The following is a 24289-nucleotide window of genomic DNA, read 5'->3' on the forward strand; positions in this document are numbered from 1 at the left end:
TCAAGGATTTCCCCTCAATTGTTTTTATGTTTGTTCCAATACAGCCTCGGCGTTATTTTAACTCAGCTCCCTCCATGATTCTAACGTCAATCCCCTTCATCCATCCAACTTTACAATAACATTCCTCCAACTCAATTAAAATGCAGTTAAAATTGCCATTAAACTGCAATTAAAATTCCTCCAACTCACCCTGAAATCTGAAACCTCCTTTCTATGACAGCTTTCTACTTCATCCACTTCATCACTCTACCCTGACTTTTTATTCTCATAGTGACTTCTGTTCTTCATCTGTCCCAATCCATTTTCCATGACTATCACTCCCATTTGGGGTTCCCTTGCCTCTCTGGAAACCATGGCCTATAATTTCGACAATGTTTTCTTCGTCACTCTAGATGTCGTACCCTCTTGATTGCTGGCCACGTGTGTCTTGTCAGTCTCCCAGGTTGAATCTCCCACATCTGCTTTCTCTATTCCTATTCCTGGGTTCTTAAAACTTGCAGAAAGGTGTAAAGGAGTGTTGGATATTTCCCCAACAAAGACAAACTATTAAACATCTGGTAGCTCTTCGGTTACTGTCTGGAAACGTTTGTTTTGTTGTTGTTCTCTTCTACAGATTCAGCACTCCTATATCTAAAAATCACTTGCACCGGGCTCTGCATACATGTATTTTCTTATCCTTTCCCTTAACGAGCACTCTTAAGGACATAGTCTACAATCACTACATCCATTTGTCCACTTTACACTCACTCCTTAACAGAACCCATCGGCTCTATTCCTACCACACTAATGAAATTTAAGGAGGTTCATCAATTACATTTCTTTTTCCTTTTAACTTCTCAAACTCCTTGACTCCAATAAACTACTGACCTGGCCGCATAGCCTGCTGACAAGAGAACAGATCTGACTGGCTGACCCCAGCCTGGCTCAGGCATAGCTCTCATGCAGCAGAGGTGAGTTGGGCACCAAAATTCCATCACAGGCGCCTAGGTGGCAGCCAGGGCCACCTAGCCAATAGCCCAGCTATCACCAGCCAATCAACAGCACTCAGAGGCTTTCCTTTCTTGTTAGAGGACAGAGACAATTGCTGGTCTTTCGGTTTATAAGAAACACCCCCATTTCTCCTCCCCTGTACTAGATCCTCCAGAGCCTCGACTCGGCACTGAATCCAGTTCCCTGTTTGGCAGTAAAACTTTACCTCTCAGTACTCAGCTCTCCTTAACAACATCTTCCAACAAAGTGCCTAAAAAGTGAAGATACCTCTATTGCAACATTCACTATTTTACATTCAATATTGGTCAAAATTACTTCTCATGAATTTTCACGCTGTGACTTCTCCGAAGGGAATTCACTTATTTAGATGTCCAATGGACTTTCACTGAGTACCTCTCATTTTCTATATACCATAGGGATGGCTGATCTTACAAAGATGAGTAAGGTATGGCGCCTGACTTCAACGAGTCCACAGTCCAGAGGAGCAAAGAGGCCAGCAAGAAAGGACTATAAACAGAGAGATAATGACTGCGAGAGATAAGTGTACAAAGTCTTCTCAGAGTAGGCAGAAGGAGGAGGATTATCTCTTCTAGGGATAATCAAGAAGCCTCCACTTATATTCCTAAATAAATTGTAACCCAACTCCTTTGTCACTACTTTTTCTTTCTCTATGGACCATTACTGTATTCGACTGCACTGTAATGCAATTGAAACAAAAGGACCCCTATTATTACCATGTACTTTTTTTAACTGGGTTTTTTATCAAGGATTTTTTAAGAGCTTAGAGTACCTTAGCCTACACCCTTCTACTCCTGTTAAAAAGAGACCTAAATTTTATTTCCAGTAGGAAACTACATTGAATAATCACATGTTTTAAGTGTGTATACACAATGTCACTAGAACCCTAGCATCACAAATGTGCATCACACGTATGAGCGTGCATACTTTCCTGGGTATAGGTATATGTACACATACACCATCACTGTAAATTTTGTGTATCCTTCCTATTGTAGTCAGTCCACACACGCACAAAAATAACCTGAAAAATAGGTTTAGGGCACTAGTAGTTGTTTTTTGCTCAGCATCTCTTCTCTAGAAACTCCTGTTGTTTTGGTAACGTATATTCCCATTCACAAGGTGAAGCAGAAGATGTCACGGTCCTGTGATGTGCATTCTCTAGACATAGTGACCAGAGATGATCATATGGCTCAAACAAGGACCATCAATACACTCCCCATGAGTTTGGAAATTTATAAAGGTCAGTTTCCCTCTTGGGGCCTTCATGTCAATATGCAAAACTTGGGAACTTCTGGCAGCAACATTCTACCATGTGACTCAAAGAACAGAGGAAGCCTGTCCACAGCGAGAGAGTAAAGCAAAGCAGAAGAAGCACTGACAAAGACCTGAAACAGGATTCCCGAGTTTCTCACACTGCTCAAACTTCTTACAAATTTCCCTTTTTTGCTTAAGCTCCAATTGAATTTCTATCACTTGCTAATAAAAAAACAATGCTGACTAATAAAATTCTATATGATCAGTTATATAATAGGAGGAAAATATCACTCAAGTAGTGTAGGTTGTGCATCCAATTGGCCAAAAAAAAAGGGAAAACTCTCACTGGTTGTGATAACCAGTTCAGAATACATAGTGAATCTGGAGGACAGAAACTATAGAGATGTGATTACCTTAAACATTAAAGTCGTTCTTGACTCTTTGCTCTTCTTCTTCCCCAATGTTTACTTTTTCCTATCTTTTATCCCTCACCAAGTCCTACCAATTCTTTCTTTTAAATGCCTTTCATAACTACACCATCTTATCCATTTAAATTATAATTACCCTAGTCCAGACTTTCTTAGCTAAATGGACCCCCATTTCCAGTCTCCTCATAACCACATATTTTGCATGCTTCTCTCCAGGAGATTATAAAAATTATACATATCATGCTTCCAGTTCTTCAATTTCCAGTGGATCTTATTGTTAACTGAATAATAATTTTAAAATTTAGCCAGGCATCAAGTCCTTTCATAATCTAGATTCCATCTACCTCTCAAACTTACATATCCCTACTCCTTTCTATGACTTCTGAATATATCATCAACTTAATTGTCATCAACAGAGTGAGTACAATGTGTCAGGCACTATGCTTGTGATTTTATAATCCCTATAATACTTATAACAACTGATTTTTTCCAATGAGCCTTCAAATTCTTTGACACTATTCCCATTGAAAGATGGGGACTATGTTCCCTCCACTAGAATCCGGACCAATCTAAGTTTGTAAGTAACAAAATGCACCAACAGTGACACTGTTAACTTCTTAGGCTAGGTCTGAAAGGATAATACAGCCTCTGCCTTGCTAAAAGGAAGAGAGGGAAAAAAAGATGGTGACTAATACATTCTATACAACCATTTTATAATGGAATGAACAGGCAGTGTGCATCTCTTGGTACACTCACCTTTGGAGGACTGAATCACCAGTAACAAGTCTGACAAACATTAGGCTGCAAAGAAGCTCAGGCCACATAGGGAGACCATTCATAGATGCTCTAGATAAAAGCCCCAAATGAGGGCCCAGACAACAGCCAACAACAAGTAAACACAGTTAGTAAAGATTGCCCCCAGATGATTCTGGCCCCGAGCTGTCAAGTCACTCCCAGTGAGACGAGCCTTCCCAGCTCGGATGCTTCATCCTTAGTGTATAGGAATGCTAGAGATTTCGGTGCATTAATTTTGTATCCTGCTACTTTACCAAATTCATTGATTAGCTCTAGTAGTTTTCTGGTAGCATCTTTAGATTCTCTATGTATAATATCATGTCATCTGCAAACAGTGACAGCTTTACTTCTTTTCTGATTTGGATTCCTTTTATTTCTTTTTCTTCTGTGATTGCTGTGACCAAAACTTCCAAAACTATGTTGAATACTACTGGTGAGAGTGGGCAACCTTGTCTTATTCCTGATCTTAGTGGAAATGGTTTCAGTTTTCCACCATTGATAACAATGTTGGCTATGGGTCTGTCATATATGGCCTTTATTATGTTGAGGTAAGTTCCCTCTATGCCTACTTTCTGGAGGGTTTTTACCATAAATTGGTGTTGAATTTTGTTGAAAGCTTTTTCTGCATCTATGAGATGATCATATGAGGCAAACTTTATTTTAAAGTCTATTTTGTCTGATATGAGAATTCCTACTCCAGCTTTCTTTAGATTTCCATTTGCATGGAATATCTGTTTCCATCCCCTCACTTTCAGTCTGTATGTGTTCCTAGGTCTGAAGTGGATCTCTTGTAGACAGCATATATATAGGTCTTGTTTTTGTATCCATTTAGCCAGTCTGTGTCTTTTGGTTGGAGCATTTAATCCATTTACATTTAAGGTAATTGTCAATATGTATGTTCCTATTACCATCTTCTTAATTGTTTTAGGTTTGTTATTGTAGGTCTTTTCCTTCTCTTGTGTTTACTGCCTAGAGAAGTTCCTTTAGCATTTGTTGTAAAGCTGGTTTGGTGGTGCTGAATTCTCTTAGCTTTTGCTTGTCTGTAAAGGTTTTAATTTCTCCATCAAATCTGAATGAGATTCTTGCTGGGTAGAGTAATCTTGGTTGTAGGTGTTTCCCTTTCATCACTTTCAATATGTCCTGCCATTCCTTTCTAGCTTGCAGAGTTTCTGCTGAAACATCAGCTGTTAACCTTATGGGGATTCCCTTGTATATTATTTGTTGTTTTTCCTTTGCTGTTTTTAATATTTTTTCTTTGTCTTTAATTTTTGATAGTTTGATTAATGTGTGTCTTGGCATGTTTCTCCTTGGATTTATCCTGTATGGGATTCTCTGTGCTTCCTGGACTGAATTGACTATTTCCTTTCCCAAATTAGGGAAGTTTTCAACTGTAATCTCTTCAAATATTTTCTCAGACCCTTTTTTTTTCTCTTCTTCTTCTGGGAGCCCTATAATTCAAATGTTGGTGCGTTTAATGTTGTCCCAGAGGTCTCTGAGACTGTCCTCAATTCTTTTCATTCTTTTTTCTTTATTCTGCTCTGCGGTAGTTATTTCCATTATTTTATCTTCCAGGTCACTTTTCTGTTATTCTGCCTCAGTTATTCTGCTATTGATTCCTTTTAGAGAACTTTTAATTTCATTTGCTGTGTTGTTCATCATTGTTTGTTTGCTCTTTAGTTCTTCTCGGTCCTCGTTAAACTTTTCTTGTACTTTCTCCATTCTATTTCCAAGATTTTGGATCATCTTTACTCTCATTACTCTGAATTCTTTTTCAGGTAGACTGCCTACTTCCTCTTCATTTGTTTGGTCTGGTGGGTCATTGCCTTGCTCCTTCATCTGCTGTTTGTTTCTCTGTCTTCTCATTTTGCTTAACTTACTGTGTTTGGGGTCTCCTTTTTGCAGGCTGCAGGTTCATAGCTCCCGTTGTTTCTGGTGTCTGCCCCCAGTGGCTAAGGTTGGTTCAGTGGGTTGTGTAGGCTTCCTTGTGGAGGGGACTGGTGCCTGTGTTTTGGTGGATGAGGCTGGATCTTGTCTTTCTGGTGGGAAGGACCGCGGCCGGTGGTGTGTTTTGGGGTGTCTGTGACCTCATTATGATCTTCAGCAGCCTCTCTGCTAATGGGTGAGGTTGTGTTCCTGTCTTTCTAGTTGTTTGGCATAGGGTGTCCAGCACTCTAGCTTGCTGGTCATTGAGTGGAGCTGGGTCTTAGCGGTGAGGTGGAGACCTCTGGGAGAGCTTTTGCTGTTTGATATTATTTGAAGCCAGGAGGTCTCTGGTGGACCAATGTCCTGAACTCAGCTCTCCCACCTCACAGGCACAGGCCTGACACCCAGCTGGAGCACCAAGATCCTGTAAGCCACATGGCTCAGAAGAAAAGGGAGAAAAAAAGAAAGAAAGAAAGAAAAGTAAATAAAATAAAATTATTAAAATTTAAAAAATTATTAAAAATAAAAAAAGTAAAACGTAATAAAAGAAAAGAAAAAAGAAGAAATGGAAAGACAGAGCGCTAGGACAAATAGTAAAAGCAAAGCTATACAGGGCTTCCCTGGTGGCGCAGTGGTTGAGAGTCCGCCTGCCAATATAGGGGACATGGGTTCGTGCCCTGGTCTGGGAAGATCCCATGTGCCGCGGAGTGGCTGGGCCCGTGAGCCATGGCCGCTGAGCCTGCGCGTCTGGAGCCTGTGCATCCAGAGCCTGTGCTCCACAACAGGAGAGGCTACAGCAGCGAGAGGCCCATGTACCATGAAAAAAAATAAAAGCAAAGCTATACAGACAAAATCACACAAAGAAGCACACATATACACACTCACAAAAAGAGAAAAGGGAAAAATATATATATATATATATATATATTTAAAATAAAGGAAGAGAGCAACCAAATCAATAAACAAATCTACCTATGATAGTAAACTCTAAATACTAAACTAAGATAAACATAAAACCAGAAACAAATTAGATGTAGAAAGCTAACCCCAAGTCTACAGTTGCTCCCAAAGTCCACCGCCTCAATTTTGGGATGATTCGTTGTCTATTCAGGTATTCCACAGATGCAGGGCACATCAAATTGATTGTGGAGCTTTAATCCGCTGCTCCTGAGGCTGCTGGAAGACATTTCCCTTTCTCTTGTCTGTTCGCACAGCTCCTGGGGTTCAGCTTTGGATCTGGCCCTGCCTCTGCATGTAGGTCGCCTGAGGGCATCTGTTCTTCCCTCAGACAGTACGGGGTTAAAGAACCAGCTGATTGGGGGCTCCGGCTCACTCAGGCTGGGGGGAGGAAGGGGTACAGAATGCGGGGCGAGCCTGCGGCGGCAGAGGCCAGCATGACATTGCAACAGCCTGAGGTCCCGTGCGTTCTCCGGGGGAAGTTGTCCCTGGATCATGGGACCCTGGCAGTGGCGGGCTGCACAGGCTCCCAGGAGGGGAGGTGTGGAGAGTGACCCGTGCTCGCACACAGGCTTCTTGGTGGCTGAAGCAGCAGCCTTAGCATCTCATGCCCGTCTCTGGGGTCTGTGCTGATAGCTGTGGCTTGCGCCCGTCTCTGGAGCTCATTTAGGCGGTGCTCTGAATCCCCTCTCCTCACGCATCCTGAAACAATGGTCTCTTGCCTCTTAGGCAGGTCCAGTCTTTTTCCCAGACTCCCTCCCGGCTAGCTGTGGCATACTAGCCCTCTTCAGGCTGTGTTCATGCAGCCAACCCTGGTCCTCTCCCTGGGATCTGACCTCCGAAGCACGAGCCTCAGCTCCCAGCTCCCACCCGTCCAGGTGGGTGAACAGACAAGCCTCTCAGGCTGGTGAGTGCTGGTCAGCACCGATCCTCTGTGTGGGAATCTCTCTGCTTTGCCCTCCGCACCCCTGTCGCTGCACTCACCTCCGTGGCTCCAAAGCTTCCCCCCCTCTGCCACCCCCCGTCTCCGCCCAAGAAGGGGATTCCCAGTGTGTGGAAACCTTTCCTCCTTCACGGCTCCCTCCCAGAGATGCAGGTCCCGTCCCTATTCTTTTGTCTCTGTTTTTCCTTTTTTCTTTTGCCCTACCCTGGTACGAGGGGAGTTTCTTGTCTTTTGGGAAGTCTGAGGTCTTCTGCCAGCGTTCAGTCGGTGTTCTGTAGGAGTTGTTCCACATGTAGATGTATTTCTGATGTATTTGTGGCGAGGTAGGTGATCTCCACGTCTTGCTCCTCTGCCATCTTGAAGGTCTCCCCAGAAAACCAGGTTTTATACTTTAGTTCCACAGTTGATAAACAAGGGTTCCCAACGGCAATTTTATTTTCCTTTTTACTATTCTTAGTATTTTTAGATTGTAGAGCAAATTTTTATTTCAGTTGACCTTCCAATGTTCTCTGGTAGCATGTTTTATCTTTTCCACATAAAAATAAGTAGGAATTTTTTAATGTTTACTAATTACTTGAATTCCTTTTTTTTTTTTTGAATTCTTGAATTCTTAACTCTAATAAAAGTCACATCTAAATAATTAGGGTGTGTCCTGGTTTTAAATATGGATCATTTAGCAACAAGCATAATTGTATACAGCTGAGAATAGTTTTAGGATATTTTAAAGAAATCATACTAGGAAAAACACTTCCAATGTACCCTATGCTCCTAACAGACCCACATCAAGTAGTCAGTCATCAACTTTTGAAGATGTATAAGGGAATGATATGTCATTTTCTGTGTATGGTCCAACATGTATAGCCTTGAAGTATCCATAGGAGACATCAACAAACATCAGAGGAATTCACCATACCAAATAAGAAGTCCAAAAGAGTAAAATATCTTTTTTCTAGCCTTCTACAGCCAGCATTTAAGGTACTGTTTTAATGATTATGTAGATTAATTCACTATACACAGTTCTTTAATAATGGCATTAATTTTGTATGCAGGCAGATTTTATTTTTTAAATGGGTTCCACAGTGATTTAAATTGAAAGTAACGGTGAGAAACATTTATTTAGCTAAACCCATTATTCAATATTTAGGCTGTTATGGAGCTATGAACTTCCTACAAAATAAGAATATAGATTTCTGTACACTTCTTCTGTTATGTTGGAGCAACACCAAATATGATGGCCACCGGATGGACAGAATCATTACCTGAATTCTCATATCGACACACAGGTGAAATGGTGAAACAGAGCTCCTAGGGCATGGGGAGGGGGGCAGGGTGGGTAGAGTCCCAAATTTGGGATCAGACCAATAGAAGTTTTTCTTGCAGCCCTACCACTTGCTTACTTTTTACTCTGGTAAAGTTACTTCATCTCTTTAAATCTAAATTTACTTTATTCACTTGGAAAAATGGAATTATAATACCTTGCTTTAGGGTTGACATGAAAATTAAAATAAATGCATATTTATTGTGTAGGCCATTGAAATGAGGAGAAAGTTCTTAAGAGGCATGACCTGACTTAATCTAGCGCAATACAGTAACATGTAAAAAGTGCCTAGAACACCATGCTGTTATAAATGTTAATGATCCTAAAGAATCCAACTGATTCTTGTTATAAATTTAATACAGACAGTGAGTTCTCTAGGCTTCCCTTATATCACCCTTCTCTAAGTACGTATTTCTATACACTTGCATACTATGGGCTAAAAGAAGCTTTGTACCTTACAGAAATTCTAGCACACTGGCAGAAGAACTTACGTACAAAAATGTTCACTGAGCATTGTTGCTAATCAATGAAAATCAGAAAAAAATTAAAATGTTCATTTATAGGAGGATGACAAATTTTGATATATTCACTCAACCATTCTATTCAGATAAACCACAAAAACAAAATTTTAAGCAAAAAATAAAATAAAGTTGCAGAATGATATCTATAATATAAAACCACTTATATGAAATTTTAAAGCATGGAATGTATTGTAAGTAGATTTATACTTAATAATTAATAACATACTTAATAATTGTGTGATAAGGTGCATGGAAATGGCAAAATCCAAATTCAGGGCAAGGCAGGAGGTAGGAAGCAAGGCAATGAGATCAGGCAGGTGTCCAAAGAGGGCTTCAACTCTATCCAATATGCTTTACTTTCTCAAAAAACAAATTAGACTGGAGCAAAGATGGTAAAATGTTTAGATTCTATAGAGCTGGCTAGTAGAAGTTTATTATATTATTCTCCATATTTTCGGTATATTTGAAATATTTTACAGTAAAAAGAAGCTTTACCATCATGTAAATAAAAAGAGGCAATTTCCCATAACAGACAATAGTTGTTCCAGAGATACTCAGGCAATGAAGAAGGACAGGAACGGCAGGGATGGGGAGGTGATTAAAGTAATAAGAGGGCTGGGTATAGAAGAGAAGCTCCTCTCTGACTCTGAAACCAGGAAGATAATTTTCCTTCCAAGGATTAAGGAAAGAATTCAGCTATGTAAGTTGTGAAGAGAATAGAAATGATTCATTGTTAATCCAGAAATCAGTGTACATTATCCAGAAACAACATTAAGCTTGAAATACTTACTACAACCCCGGTCTTGGTGGTAGTTTCTCTGTATGTGAAGTTGCAAATTGCCCAGGCTAAATAATACGTGGACATGAGAGGGGTCTGTGAAAAGTGATCCGTAACCCATCCATCTTCCTCAAACACGGAAGTTTCCACCGGCATATTGGATAAAGATAAATAGGTTGCTTGATGCTTGATGCTGATTTTGAAAGTAGCCTTGTAGATTGGCTCATCAAAACAAGGAAATGCCTTTCTGGCATGTGTAGGCGAAAACTGAGTAACGCCAAGGAACCTGGAAAAAAGAAAATGACATTCTCAATTACATTTGTGGCTTGAGTTAAGTTATAACCACTTTATATGCTTCTGCTTATAAAATAATATGCTTGAGCAAAATTACGAGACAGTTTTTTTCTGAATCAAACTTACGTGCATGAATAGCATGGAAGCATACTTCATACATATTTCCACAACAATGAAAATTCTTCAGGGAACTTTTGTCTCAACTAAAGGAAATTCTCTAAACCCAGAGCCATGCTTATTAGACAAAATATTACACTTTACAGAAAAACAACTCATCATCATATTGGCAAGTACTGGAAAATAATGGTTCTCCTTTTTGGCATGCCTCAGTCTCCTCTCCGAAACTGTACAACCAGTAAAGACAACGAAATCAAAATCCAAAACTTGTCATCAGATACAAGTAGGGCATAGACCATCACTGAGAAACATCTATGTCCTCAAATCTCAGGCTCAAATGGCCTGATTTTGTTAAGGAAAAGCATTTTGAAATCTGACAAAACTTGGTCTGCATTCTGGCTCCACAACATTTCTTAGCCGAATCATCTTGGATGATTGCTAAATTTCCCTAAGGTGTACATGTTCATTGCTTAAAAGGAAATAATCACGCCTAACTGAAAAAGCATTGTAGAGCTTAGTAGAATGGAAAAGGGGATGTAAAGCACCTATCACTGTGAATAGATGAACAGCACCCCGAAGGCAGTTAATAAGCAGCAGCCACTGATTCACAATATCTTCAACCTTTCCTGGAGTGCTATAATATACATTTACATAGAATAATCCAGATACCGTTGGTTTTTACCACCCATGATATATATTTACTATATAAATTATATGTTAATATAATAAAGTAAATTAACTAATAAATATCTATATAATAAATACATCAATGTGTGCACATATATATATAAAATATTTAATGCCCTCAAGTTTTCAGATCAAGCTGCAAAGTTGCATCTCATTAAAACTCCAGAAGCACCCTCTACATTCTTTCACTGTTATGGTTACAAATCAAAACACTCAAACTAAGTACTTGAAAAAGGACACACTTTTAACTTAAAAATGGGGCCATTATTTATGAAAACATTCATGACATAAATTAATTAAACTTTTAAAATGATACTAGTTAAAACTGGACATAAGTCAATAACCCTTCATAAAACATTACTGAGTGCTACAAGTCATTTCTTTAAAAGGCTCTTTCCCCATAGTAGTTCTGCCACCCCTCCCCTCTCCATCATCCACAGTGTTCATGGTTAATCTCACATGGCACACTTTCCCGCTGAGCCAAAACTTGGCCTTAAAATTATTCTCAGCACAGCACTTCAGGCAGTTACTACCGATCAGTAGGTGTTGACATGTGTATTGAATTGTACTGGCTATCCCTGGCTCAAACCATGAAATGTAAATGTTTATACTTTTTTAAAATTATGAAGCTTACATGCATTATTGAGGGCTTACTTTTTAAAAGTTTAGTTTTGAAACAGAGAAAAATAAGACATTTTCAAGATTAATTGTATATTTATTCTGAGAGAGGGGAATTGAGAATTATCTTGAAATAGTACTGGGCTGCTGCATACCAGGCTTGGATAAATCACTTAACTACCTGAGTCTATTTTTTCATTAGTAGAAGGGAAATAATATTTTCTAGGCCTCCCTTACAAAACTGTCGAGATGATAAAATGGGGTAGTGTATAGGAAAGAAGTTTTAACTATAAATCTTCAGAAAAATGTAAGGTTAAAGTTGGAAGCAATCTTAGAAACAAATTGTCCAGCTCTCGTAAATTCCTAAAATGAGAAAGTAGCTCCAGTAGGGTTAAGCGATTTCTCCAAAGTTACGCAGGCAATTAGCGCAAAGCCGGGTCTAGAATTCACATTTTCTGTGTATGAGTAAAAGGTAATTTTATTTCAAAAACAGTAAAATTAATCTTTAGCCATAATTTATAAACAATGTTTTAATTTGACTATTGGTAATAAAGGTTCTTCTTTCCAAACTTGCCAGCATCTTGGTAATATTTTTCCTATTTTCTACTGACAGTAATATAGTTCTTGCTTAACGGAGTGTCAGTAACTTTTAATTAAGATGCACCCATTTACAATTTGCACGTGCTTTTGTCTTACATATGTGCTTGAATCTCATCTTTCTTATTAAAAACGTCCACTGAGCTTTATATTTCTTTACTGAGGCTATTTAAAAGATACCTATGGAATTTAATATATGAGGAAAAGTGTTCCCTTTTAACTTTCAAGTACCTGAGAAATCCAATTCCAGTCATTGAGCAAACAGATATTGTCTGCTATGTGTGATTTTCACTCTATTAGGTGTGTGGTAGGATTTTTTTTTTTTAAAGATGTAACCATTTTTGTCCTTAAGGCCTTTGCAATCTACCTGAAAAGGGAAATATATATAATACATAAGAAACAACTAATAATACGAGGGGAAAGTTCTGCAAGAGTTCAACAGAGAGGCTGCACTTAGAGTGTATTAGTCATTAAGTAAAAAATCAAAGGTGTCTTTGGTATTCAGTAATGAAAGGGTAGGAATTTATTAGATGTAGAAGATCTAAATACCTCTGGGCTAAAGAGAAATTAATAAACCAAATATTTATGCAGAAGAATCATGTTGTGCTCAAGTCTCTTTTTGCCTCATATAGTAAGTAAATATGTTAGTAAGGCTAGCAATTTAAATAGCTGATTCTCAGAGTTGAAAGGAACTATAAAGATTATCTAGTGACTTTTTCTGCAATTAATATTCTTAATGAATTCCTACACACAGTATATATCTATGCACTGAGGGCCACATATATTTGATAATGTCTAAATGAGGAAATACCAATTTCACAGTCTGGCACCTGAGGACGATTGCAATTGAATTTCAATTCAGTATTTAGCAAATCAAAACAAGCCCCTTGGAAACAAGAGCAGTTGGACTAGATTACACTTAGGGTCTTTTCCAAGCTTGAGATCCTATAACTGAACAAAAATTTAAAATAAAATATTCCCTGAATTTGATGAGATGTTTTTAAAATATTAAATTACGTTACTGCTAAATGGCTTTTTGCTACAAGATCTATTATAACACATTTGCTTTTCTTAGTCACCATTTTTAAGTGTTCAACGCTGTGGAGAAAATGATAAATAGATGTGCTTCCTTCCCTCAAAGAGTTTATACTCCAATAAAATAAATAAAACATATGCCTAAACAGGTATCGTACAAAAAGACATGACAACGAGGGAAAATGCATGAAGAAATTACATCTTCCAAAGCAAGGTTTCTCAACCTTGGCACTACTGACTTTTTTTTTTTTTAATGTTAAGTATTGGTGATTCAGTGGTAGAATTCTCGACACTACTTACATACGAGGGTGGATAACTATTCTTTGTCGGAGCCATCTTGTGCTTAGCAGCATCCCTGGCTTCTACCACTAGATGCCAGTAGCACCCCCTCTCTCCCGCTGTGACAACTGAAACGTCTCCAGACATTGCAGATGTCCCCTGGGAGGCAGAACTGACCCCGCTGAGAACCACCAGCCTTAAGAACTGAAGGAAGGCTTTATGGAGGAGGAAGCGTAAACTCCTGGGTAGTAAGGGTCACAGACACATTGGAGAAGTGAGCCAATTGACTACTGGTAGCACAGAAATAAACCTTTAAGAAAGTTTTGCCTCACATATGAAGTTCGCACCCTGTCTGCTCTCTTCCAGGTTCCGATTTTCTCGGAGCCCAGTGTTGCCGTCTACCTCGAACACCTACCTCTCTCACCCTTGATAGTCTCCTTTCTAACAAAGAGAGCCAGTTTCAGTCTCAGTGCCCCCAACAGGCAACACTGTCTGTTGGATTTCAGAAACATAATCTTGTCTTCGCTGCGTATATTTTATGGTTGCCTTCAACTGGCGGAAGTGAGACTGCTTTCCTGCTTACCGTCAGTAGAAACGCCAGAGACCTCTAGCGAAAGGGATTCGGAGCAGAAAATAATGAGTTTGGTTTCTGAGCAAATTTCAGGTGGAGTTTGAGGCGGTAGCAGTACACCAGGTAGAAAAAAATACAAAAAAATAATTAAAAATAGAGAACATTTTAATATAGAGTAAGGATGTGAAATACCTATGTAAATACAGCAAGAAATAAAACAGTAGGAGGCTGAAGGTAATGCGGAAGAGCATTTTGTTGTCTACTTTTCTCCTGCTTTTTCTCAAACAAAATCATTTGTATCTTTTAAGGAATCCCTCTATTATCATAAAAACATTCCACCTCCAAAAGTGACATCCTGGAAGTGTTATTCCAAGAATGTCACTTTAGCATAACTAGAAAAATATGAATAATATACATGTATTTTAATGCTCTTCCATCTAAAATAAATTACTTGATTTCTTAACAACTTGTCTATTTGACATTTTGGTTGAGCTAAGAAGTAGAGCTTAAAGCTCTATGTTGCCTCTTAAGGATACAGAGAATTGATTTCTTCTTATTTCTGCGGAAGTTCAACTAGGCAAGCTACTTGTGTCAAGTCATTATAAGATTCAGCAGAAGTAATGCATTAACGTTGGTTGATATTGCCAACATATTACAGTATATGATACAATTTCTGTTCCATTATTTTCAGTTTGCCTTTTCATCAAGTTAAAATATGCAGAAGAAACAAACATTTGCATAACACTGCTAGTATTCAGATAGATTCATGTTTCATTGCGGAGCCCACCAAAACCAAGAGAACCTCAAAAATGGCAAGGCGTTTTTGAGAAGTTTCCATTTTGACCACATCTATGCAGACCACACATACAGCACAGTGAAAAATGCTCTTTGAACTTGCTTCTATCGCAACTGCAATTTGCCTACGGTTGCAATAGTTTAAAATTGGTAATAAAAACTCCCAAGATCGAAAGAAGTGATCCAGTGGATCATCCAGCTACTATTCAACTGTTTCCAGGAACTGAGCAAAGTTACAGGATCATGGAAGTTACACGTCCCATTTAAAGTTAAGGTTGTTAATCAAAATGCAAATTACTACTCAATGACAAAACATTTTAAGCCAAAATGGGTCGTTGTTTAGACTCTGTGTTTTTATGTACTTCAATGAGTCAGTAAAACTCTGCCATTTCAGAAGAGAAGTGTTCCTGCTGAACATTCAGTGCTATAAGCAAGCACGTAGTCTATTGTTTTTTAAATAACCATTCTAGTAAACTAAAAACATAATGCAATAATGCCAGCAAAATGTATGTAGGAAGTGGTGCACATGTGAATAATCGTGTTATAAAAACAGAGCATAAAATTCATAATTGTTTTCATTTTTATACACTACTGTTATCGAAAATGAGCACTGAGTACTTGATCACCATTGATGAAGAGTATTACGAATGCACTAAAATTACTTTCCTGTGCCATAATATTAGGTTTTCATAAGAATAAATAAACTAGTGTCTGCGATTCATTTCTTTAATAGTGGAAAGAGAAAAAGTATTATGTAAGTATTATAAAGTACTACTACTGGTGGAACTCACAAAGTCTTGAAAACAGTATCTAACAACTGATGTGCCTTTCCCTTGGTACTTGGAGCTTTTCTTTTCCTGTACTAGCTTCCAGTGACAAGGAAGGCACCCTCCTGACCCTTTGGTAGCTGGTTTGCTGACAGAGAGCAGGGCCATAATCAGAGTTGTGAGTTCCTTTTGTTTCACACACTCTTCCCACTCCCTCAATCCTCTCCATCTCAGTGTCTGGACCAAGCATGGAGCTTCTCTAGCTGTGAAATACCACAGCCTTCCTCTTCTCTTCCTTCTTCACTGTGGAAGGGCTCTGCTTCTTCCTCTCCCCCATCTTTTGAACTCTGCATAGGGGGGCAAAACAAACAGCAGTGGAAGGGATGTCCACAGTGATCATTTCCCACTGTCTTGCTAGTAAGGGGAAACCTAAGGCAAAAACATTGAGCCTAAATGACCTTGTACCAGCTCTAAGGGTAGATGTCCAGGCATGTAATAGTATAATCGTATTTCATACCCACAAACGTGCTTACTAGTTGTCAGACACCATTCTAAGTGCTTTATTACTTTACTCATGTAATCCTCACAAATAACCCCATGAAAGAGGATATCATTATCCTCATTTTCCAGATAAGAATACCAGACGCAGAACAGTTAGGAAACTTGGCCAAGGTCATAAAGCTAATAAACGGCAGAGTCAAGACATAAATCGAGGCAGTCTGGTTCCAGAGTCCCTGAACACACACACACCCCTTGCCACCCAGCAACACAACTAAAAGTGGCTCGCTTATTCTTAAAGAGATAAAAAGTAAAAAGTAACCAACAGTGGCAATTTTACAACTTGATTCTTTTTCCATCCTATGATTCTTTTTTTTTTTTTTTTGAGTGTGTAGTCATGAGGAAAGATCCGAATACTTAAACTAAAACTTCATCCGGCAAATCAACACAGGTCTGCACTGGGAGGAATCCATTCTCCCCTGTCCCTGCACAACTGTTGCCGCCGGAGCTCCTTAAACCCTGGGGCCCCTTGTTTATTCAGAGACTGAGAAGGCACACTTGGAGGCAAGGAGGGCAGGAGTGGGGAGCCTGGGACCCTCCCCCTCAATTCAGCCCCACTCAGTAAGATCTTGTCAGTCTTATTTCACTCTCACAGCCCACTCACCAGCATCCAGATGTGCCTGTCTGTGAATCATTTCAGATTGTCCAAAGAACTGGGAAGGGCAAGAAGTGTTTTGCATCTTTATATTCTCTCAAATCCTATGTAGCAAAATTCTGTTGGAGAGAGCAGCCAGTCTCTAGTGGCAAAAAGCAGGATTGCATGGGTCTTTGAGAAACTCTGGAAGAACCCAGCCACTACTGTAAGTTTGAAAGGATATACAGGACACACAAAGAATTAAAAGGATGATAAGGTGATGATCATGGCTGGTGGGTAGGAGGATGAGCCTGGGGCTATGGAGGGATGCCCTTCTTTACAGACTGTGAAACACTTATGAGTTAAAGGTAGACTATTTCTTCTTCACTCTTTTTATACCATTCTTTACAGTCATGCTTAAAGAAGTGAGTCCTATTCTTAAAGAGACAAATATCTTTATGTCATCATCAAATGTCATCATCATCCTCAAGCAAACCTAAACTGTTGCCCTGTACTGTTGTCTCAAGCCCAACCACATACACGGTGGCAAAAACTGATTTGAGGAAATAAATATGTTATGCAAATCCAACACAGGGAAACCAGTCACAGGTCTATCTTTGCTTGAAAGAGATCCAGAGCATATAGGCCCTGTTTAGAGTTGTTTTGAATAAATAAAAACACAGGCACATTAATTTAACTCTTTCAGAAATAAGGTATACTCTATTACTACCCAAGGTGATCAAAAGCACAGCAAGACAAACACCAATTGTCTGGATTTTCCTCCCTGAATAAGTGATTATTAAATGGTCAAAACTTTCTTTCCCCCAAAAGTTTCTAGATTTAGTTTACTGGTGGCATTTTGAATTGTGACCAAAATCCAACACTGGACTCAGTTTGGCCATATGGTTATGTATGCAGTGACAAGAAAACAATGAGCTAAGTCCATTAAGGAATCATATAAAAAGTTTTCAAAGAAACAAACCATTCTCCCAGATTTTTCAGTTCCGAGCCCTCTTTAGAAGGGCAAAAAGCCATTTACTTCAACTTGCTCATGTAAAGATATCTCCTCAGCAGAGTAAGTGGAGAAATGGGGCTGCTTTCAACATAAAAACAACATGGTGGTTTTCTTGTTTTTATTAAATACCATGATTATTAATTCACTCCAGAAAAAGTACAAGGCACCAAACCATGTATGCTAATACCACAAATGATCAATGACTACCCATAAAATCCTCTATGCTCTCCACAAGATTTTTGCAAAGGAGTTGTTGGCAATTCTCTTTGAGAACCACAATTTTATCTTCTCATTTTACTTGGAGATCATGGTTTCTCTCTAAATAACCCTTGACAGAAAAAGACCTCCTTTTTTCATCCTGTCTTCTGTCACTGTGGCATGTCACAGACCCAAAGTTTGTCACAGAAAAACAGTCTCCCTTTTGAAAGTGAATAAAATGTTCATTTACTTTGGGTAAATTTCCTCTTTCAATCCGGCCATCTGGATCTAAATTAAGGTACCCTACTTTGAACATGGGTATGCTCGCCATCTGGCTGCCCCAAAGCGGCAATTACTTCAGGTAAATGAAGACTTTGCCTAATTCTGAGCAAGCATATTCTACTATAGGATATTATGGCATCTGCCTGCTGCCCACCTACCTGAGGGACAAGGGAGTATATATTGCCTAACAGAGGTAATTTACTCTGTAATTTACTCTGCAATTTAATCTGCTGTGTGTAAGCATTTCAAATTTAAGAGAATTATTTTTAATATTCAACAAGTGGTGAATTTCCCTTTAGCCAAATGATTAACTGAGAATAAAAGATGTGCCTCAAGTGGAGAAGCCTTAGGTTCTAACCGGGAGCCTGTCTTCCAACATTTATTTTAATATTGGTACCGGGAGAGGCAAGTCTTCCCTGTAGAACAAAACCAGGGAACCTTCAAAGGGTCAAAGGCATACAGCACATAGTGAAGTCTAATTTTCCTGCCTGACCCAAAGTACATCTCTCAGACTTCTGAGGAGTGAGTCAAAGAATCAGATTGATTATTAACAAGTTGTTTCCACATAGACTAAGTAAGGTAGAGATGAATGGCAGTATTGATCTTTTTCAATATTTCAGGTTGCTCATTGTGACTCCCCATTGCCAGATTAAATATTTATTTTCATTCCAGAAATTATCTGATAAATTGGCAAAAATTCTGACTAACTAAAGACCAAGATACGTAATCACTAATCAAATGAAAATTTAGAGATTGCATTTATGTCCTTTTGGAATGAAGGGGAAAAAAGAGGAACAAGTACTTTCTCTAAGAGGCTGTTTAGAAATAAAATCATCCTGGGATCTCCAGAAACAGCAAATCCTGCACAACTATTGGGATGCAGAGTTTAGCCACAGGTACACTAGGTTAAACTCTCAACCATCTTTGGGGAAAACTGAACGAGAGAGTTTGAATACAAATATGCACTAGGGTACAAGAAATCAGTTATAGGTCAAGCGGGAACATCTGGTCTTTTTAAGAGTCCTGTTCATTTGAAAGCACTGACCAAAACAAGCTCAGTTCCGCCAAATGTATTTTGGCATGGCTCAAAAAACAGGACTTTCTGGAAGTATTTATTTCACCACAGCAAGATTTATCAGTAATGATATGCAACTCCCACTACTGACATTTTGACATAATATGCAAATGTGCCTTCTATGCTTTTCCCCCAAATTTGATATGATCGTGGATTTTCTTTTTAATCCTTTTAATCTGTATTCTTTAGAATATGTCAGAGAAATATGTCAGAGAAAGTGGTGGGAGGGGGTTTAAATTATCCACATCTGATCTTAGGAGTTTGAAAGTGAATAATTTATACATTCACTTATAGGAGACTTTAATTATCATACAACCACTAAAGCATTGGACAATTTATTTAGGTGAGGCTACACCACAGGACTACTAACACTTTTGTGTTCTCTTATAACACACTGAAATTTCCCTAGCCTCATACTATATCAGCTTCTTCTGAGAGCTTCCAGACATCATGAGCCCTGGTCCAGGGATCAGAAAACCAAAATTTGAGTCCCAGCTCTCCACTGCCAAACCTGCTGACCTCAGGAGCCCTGGACTGCTCTGATCCCAAGTTTTCTGCTGTTGTGAGACTCTCTTGAGAACAGGGGAGGCTCTGCCAGTGGCATCATTACTAATCTCCAACCTGCCTCCACTCCTAAGGTTATTGACTTCATTTTTAAGTTCATTTTGGTTATTCCCTGGCCCTACAGCCATTTAATTAATCAAAGTTATTTTAAATGCAATGGGCTAGGGCAAAAAAGCAAGAATCACTTGTTTATTCATTCAACAACATGCTTGAGAGCTTATACCACAGGACACTCATAACATGAGTGGGCACTCTATGTGCCAAGTACAGAGTTAAGTGCTTTTCAATGCATTTACTCGTGGACACCTGCAACGATCCTATGTGGATATTATTATTATTATTTCCCCAAGTTAAAACTAAAAGTATAGGTTCTGCAGCCAAACTGCCTGAGCCTAAAACCTGCTTTGCTGGCTCACAATGTTACAAGTTACTCGACTTCTTGGTGCCTCCACATTTCCCCATCTGTACAATAGGGAGTGTTGACAGCATCTATCTCATGGGGTTCTTGTGAGATTGAGTTAATACAGGATGCTCATTAAGCACTAGAGGCTGTTATTGTCAGGAATTGGTGACTTAGCTTAATCAGCTTCCTGAAGCCTTCAACACAAGTAGAGTTGCAGCCGAGATTTGAACCCAGTTCTGTTGGACTCTGAAGTCTAAGCTCTAAACAAGCGATGGAAAGCCCCACAGCCTCTCAAAAAAAAAAGAAGCAGAATACTGCCCAAATCTAAAAAGCATCAAAGGCACTCATTAACACGGCATTTGAGACTGACGGTTAGCTTTCCCCCTTTCACCGCTGAAGCCATTTCCAGAGGCAGTAACTTGTGAACAAACTGGAGTCACTCTGTGTTAGGAGAGAGCTGGCAGCACAGGCAAGAACGTTTCTCGCTGGCACTGGCCATGGCAGCCGCCAGCACCACCACCAGCCCACCCCCGCCCCCTTACTCTGTCACTGGGACTGGCTCTTACTGCCCAGAATCTCAACTTCCAGTTTTGTAAAACTTCATGGAGCCAGAGCCTATCCAATACTCTGCGCCTTCCAGAAACGGGCATGGTGGGGGAGGGGAGGATCTTGCCCTGCCTGCCCTGTCCTGACATCTAACCGGGATGCGCTGCTGCCCTGGCCTCTGGGGCTCACGAATTTTCCCTCGATGGTAACTAGGCAAGCTTTTGATGTCACCCTGGCCCGACGTCGCTCAGATTACACACTACCCTTTAAAAAAAAAAAAAGTTGCTGTGTGCCCCAGGCTGGCTAAGGAACTTTGATGGGGCAGGGGGTCCCAGCCTACAGGAGGAGTGGCATTTGGCACTGGTGAGACTGGTGAGTGAGTTTGTGGAGTTGGCCGCAGGGAGAGCCCAGGCACCTGGGAGACCCCGAGAGTTCTGGGTGATGGCCATATCTCACCTTCACTTCCTTCCCCCATCCCTCGCTTCCCGGGTATCTGAAGCCAGCCCGGTCCCTGGGTGGCCGGCTGCCCGGCGGTTTCGAACAACCTGGCTGGGTGGGGCGGTGCCGGGCACCGCCTCCCTCCGTACCTTCTCTCCCCGTGGAGCACGTAGGAGCTGCGGAAGAAGCCCAGGAGCTCGTTCTCGATCAAGGCGTTGTAGATGATCTTCAGATTGTAATTCCTCTGCGCGTCCAGCGTCCTGTTCAGCACCACCACCAAGACCTGGGTTGGCGGGTAGAGGAAAAAGCCGGCCACCGGGACCGCCCCGGCTACCCGGTCCTCGGCCACCTGCACCTTCTCGACCGCCACACGGGAGGCGTGCAGCACGACGTAGCGAGTGGCGTTCCGGCACGAGATCTCCACGTTGACCTCCCCAGAGAAGGTGAAGTTCTCCATGAAGGCGGTGAGCATCAGATTGTAGTGCAGCGGCTTGACGTGGCCCGACAGGCGCAGTTGAGTCCACGGCTGCCACTGCTGCCGCTCCTCGTCCGACGGCGGCCGGGCGGACGGGGTCTCAGGGTTGGCTTCCCCGCCTGCCCCGGGCTGCGAGGAGTCTCCACCAGCATGGTGGTTGCGCCGGGCTGAACCCGGAAGGCTTTCGTTGCCGCCGCGCGCTGGGAAGCCGGCGGGGCCGCCGTCGGCGCCGGGCGGTAAGCTCGCCCCACACTCGTCGAAGCGCAAGCTGAGCAGCACCGCGAGCATGGTGACCGCGAGCAGCGCCACGATGGACACGGCGAAGGCCAGCACTAGCCGCCTGTGCACAGTGATGTGGCGCTCGGTGGTGCGGGGTCGCACCCCCATGGAGTCCGCCCACGGGTCCGAGAGGCCCCTGCCGCCGGCCCGCAGCGCGGCGTCGTTCTCCCCCATCGTGGCCGCGAAGGGTGAGCTGCTCTTCTTAGCCCCCGCCGCCTCCTCCTCCTTCTTCTTCTTCCTCTTCTTTTTCTTCTTCTTCTTTTTCTTCTCCTCCTCTTGTTCCCCCCGCTCGCCGTCCAGGGCCATCACACCGCCTCCTGCTCCTCCCCCGCCCCCTCCGGCACCTCCCGCGGGGGGCCCACCCTGTCCACCGCCAGTTCAGGCATCAGAGAGCGCACGCGGGCGGAGGGCGCGACGCCAGCTGGGACCCTGGGGAGACTGGCCCAGCTTCTTTTAAGACGGGCTCTGGCCGTAGGCGACAGCAACCTCGGCGCCTCCCATCAGCCCCGCCTCTCTCCGGACACGGGCGGCGGAGGCGCGGGGCGGCGAGCTCTGGGACGCGCCCAACTTGGAAAGCGTCTCGCTCGCCCCAACGCGCGCTACTTCTCCGGCGGGCGCCGGGCTCAGGGGCACATGCTGCCCCCGCCCCTGTGCGCCTGCGGCTTCTAGCTCGCAGTCCCCTGCGCAGAGCTTTCGCCTCGCTTTCCGCGGGAGCCTTCCCGCGGGTCCTCGGCTGGCAAGTACAGAGAGCGATGGAGAAGGAAGTTAGGGCTGCCGCTTTCTCTCCCCACTCCAGCGGCGGCGTTCAGTCCTCTGGGTGGGATGTGCTCGCAGCAGCAGTGGCGACGGCAGCAGCAGCGGAGGCGCCCGAGCCATGCACCCCGCAGGCGGGGACGAGAGGATGGCCGGGAGGAAGAAACCCGGGTGAACCAGCCCAGTGAAGTCCCAGGGCCGCAGAGCTGCACCGGAAATCTGACCTGGAGAAGCCTTCTCCTCCAGCCTGGACACTTTAAGCAGAGGTGGCGGCATACAGCGTGAGGTTGCACAGCGGACAGTGAGCCTCCCTAGTTACGACGTTGCTCTGACCTGCGGAGATGACAAGTGAGCAGGAAGTGTCCGGCCGGGCCATCCCCTTCAGGTAGATGAAGCTCCGGGTTTGCTCTGTGTCCCCGCGGGGAGAACCTGAGTGCGTGTGTGCGAGTGAGTGTGCGTGTGTGCGCGCGTGTGTGCGTGAGCGTGTACACACAGGTTCCGGGTCTAGATTGCCAGAGCTACTCTGGCTGCATTCAGGGACTGAAACTCCCCGAGAAAGGCAAAGGAGCGAGCGAGAGAGCGCGAGGAGACTGGGAAGACGGGAGGGAGGAGAGCGGCTGAGCGGCAGAGGCAGGCGCTGGGAGATGAGAGAGCTTTTCTCCGCTCTGTCACACCAGGCACACACAGCCACAGAGGGGGTAGCTGAGCCGCGTGCAAGAAGTACCCTGTAAATCGTCAGCGCAACAAGCCCCGCAGTCACCCCTCTTCCGGACTCTTTAGCCCCACCGCGCTTCCCCGGAGGCATCGTTGGAGCCTTTGGCTATTGACGCCAAGAAGCAAAGGAAGATCCGGCTGGGGAGACGTAGCTGTCTCAGGTTTCACACCAAGCTCGCCAGAGGGTTTGGAGGATTGTATGTAAATTGAAATAAATTCTCCAAAGCCTGACTACGTATATGCTACTGTGTGCTGTGTCCAGGTGTGCAGTATTAAAATAAGGGTTAGCAAGGAAACATTAGAATCCTCCGGAAGTCAAGGCTAAAGAGACGAGTTTTTTCCCATCGAAAAATTCCTGTTTTTAGATTGAGGAAATGATTAAAATCTAATACCTAAAGTGTAATATTCGGGACCACAAACTTGAGACTGAGAAAAGCTGAGGACATGAGCCCCATTACTTTAGAATGAGAAGAGTGAACAAGTATATTCTGGGGTCAGTTTTTCACTTCACCTAGCCACAATTCCTTTTTTTTTTTTTTTTTTTGCTGTTTTCAGTGTTATCATGAAAATCGTTTAAACTTTTTTAGAACAGTTATCAATAGGAAGTGACCACTGACAGCAGGATCATCAAAACAGATTCATATACCATTGGCTGGTTATGGATTCTTGTCTAAGTTTGTAGAAGCTTTAAATATAGTGCAGAGTATGTATGAGTATATGGGATATCCAG

At 42.0% G+C, this 24289-nt stretch overlaps 1 protein-coding gene and 1 long non-coding RNA gene across 2 annotated transcripts in view; one reads left to right on the forward strand and one right to left on the reverse strand.

The window, feature by feature from the left end:
* TRHDE (thyrotropin releasing hormone degrading enzyme) overlaps positions 1 to 22398 on the reverse strand; it is a 415986-nt gene extending 393588 nt beyond the window's left edge. The window contains exons 1-2 of the mRNA XM_060164833.1: positions 21488 to 22398; positions 9938 to 10211 (exon numbers count right to left, since the gene is read on the reverse strand). Coding sequence (XP_060020816.1) covers positions 9938 to 10211; positions 21488 to 22398 — 1185 coding nt within the window. The remainder of the gene's footprint in view (positions 1 to 9937; positions 10212 to 21487) is intronic.
* Positions 22399 to 22659: 261 nt separating this feature from the next.
* On the forward strand, positions 22660 to 23790 carry LOC132529024 (uncharacterized). Its single transcript, XR_009543355.1, has 2 exons — positions 22660 to 23230; positions 23523 to 23790. It is a non-coding gene; the product is annotated as an uncharacterized LOC132529024 (long non-coding RNA).
* The last annotated feature ends 499 nt before the right edge of the window (positions 23791 to 24289 follow it).

This window comes from Lagenorhynchus albirostris, chromosome 11, assembly GCF_949774975.1.
Source record: "Lagenorhynchus albirostris chromosome 11, mLagAlb1.1, whole genome shotgun sequence".
Classification (NCBI taxonomy): Eukaryota; Metazoa; Chordata; class Mammalia; order Artiodactyla; family Delphinidae; genus Lagenorhynchus; species Lagenorhynchus albirostris.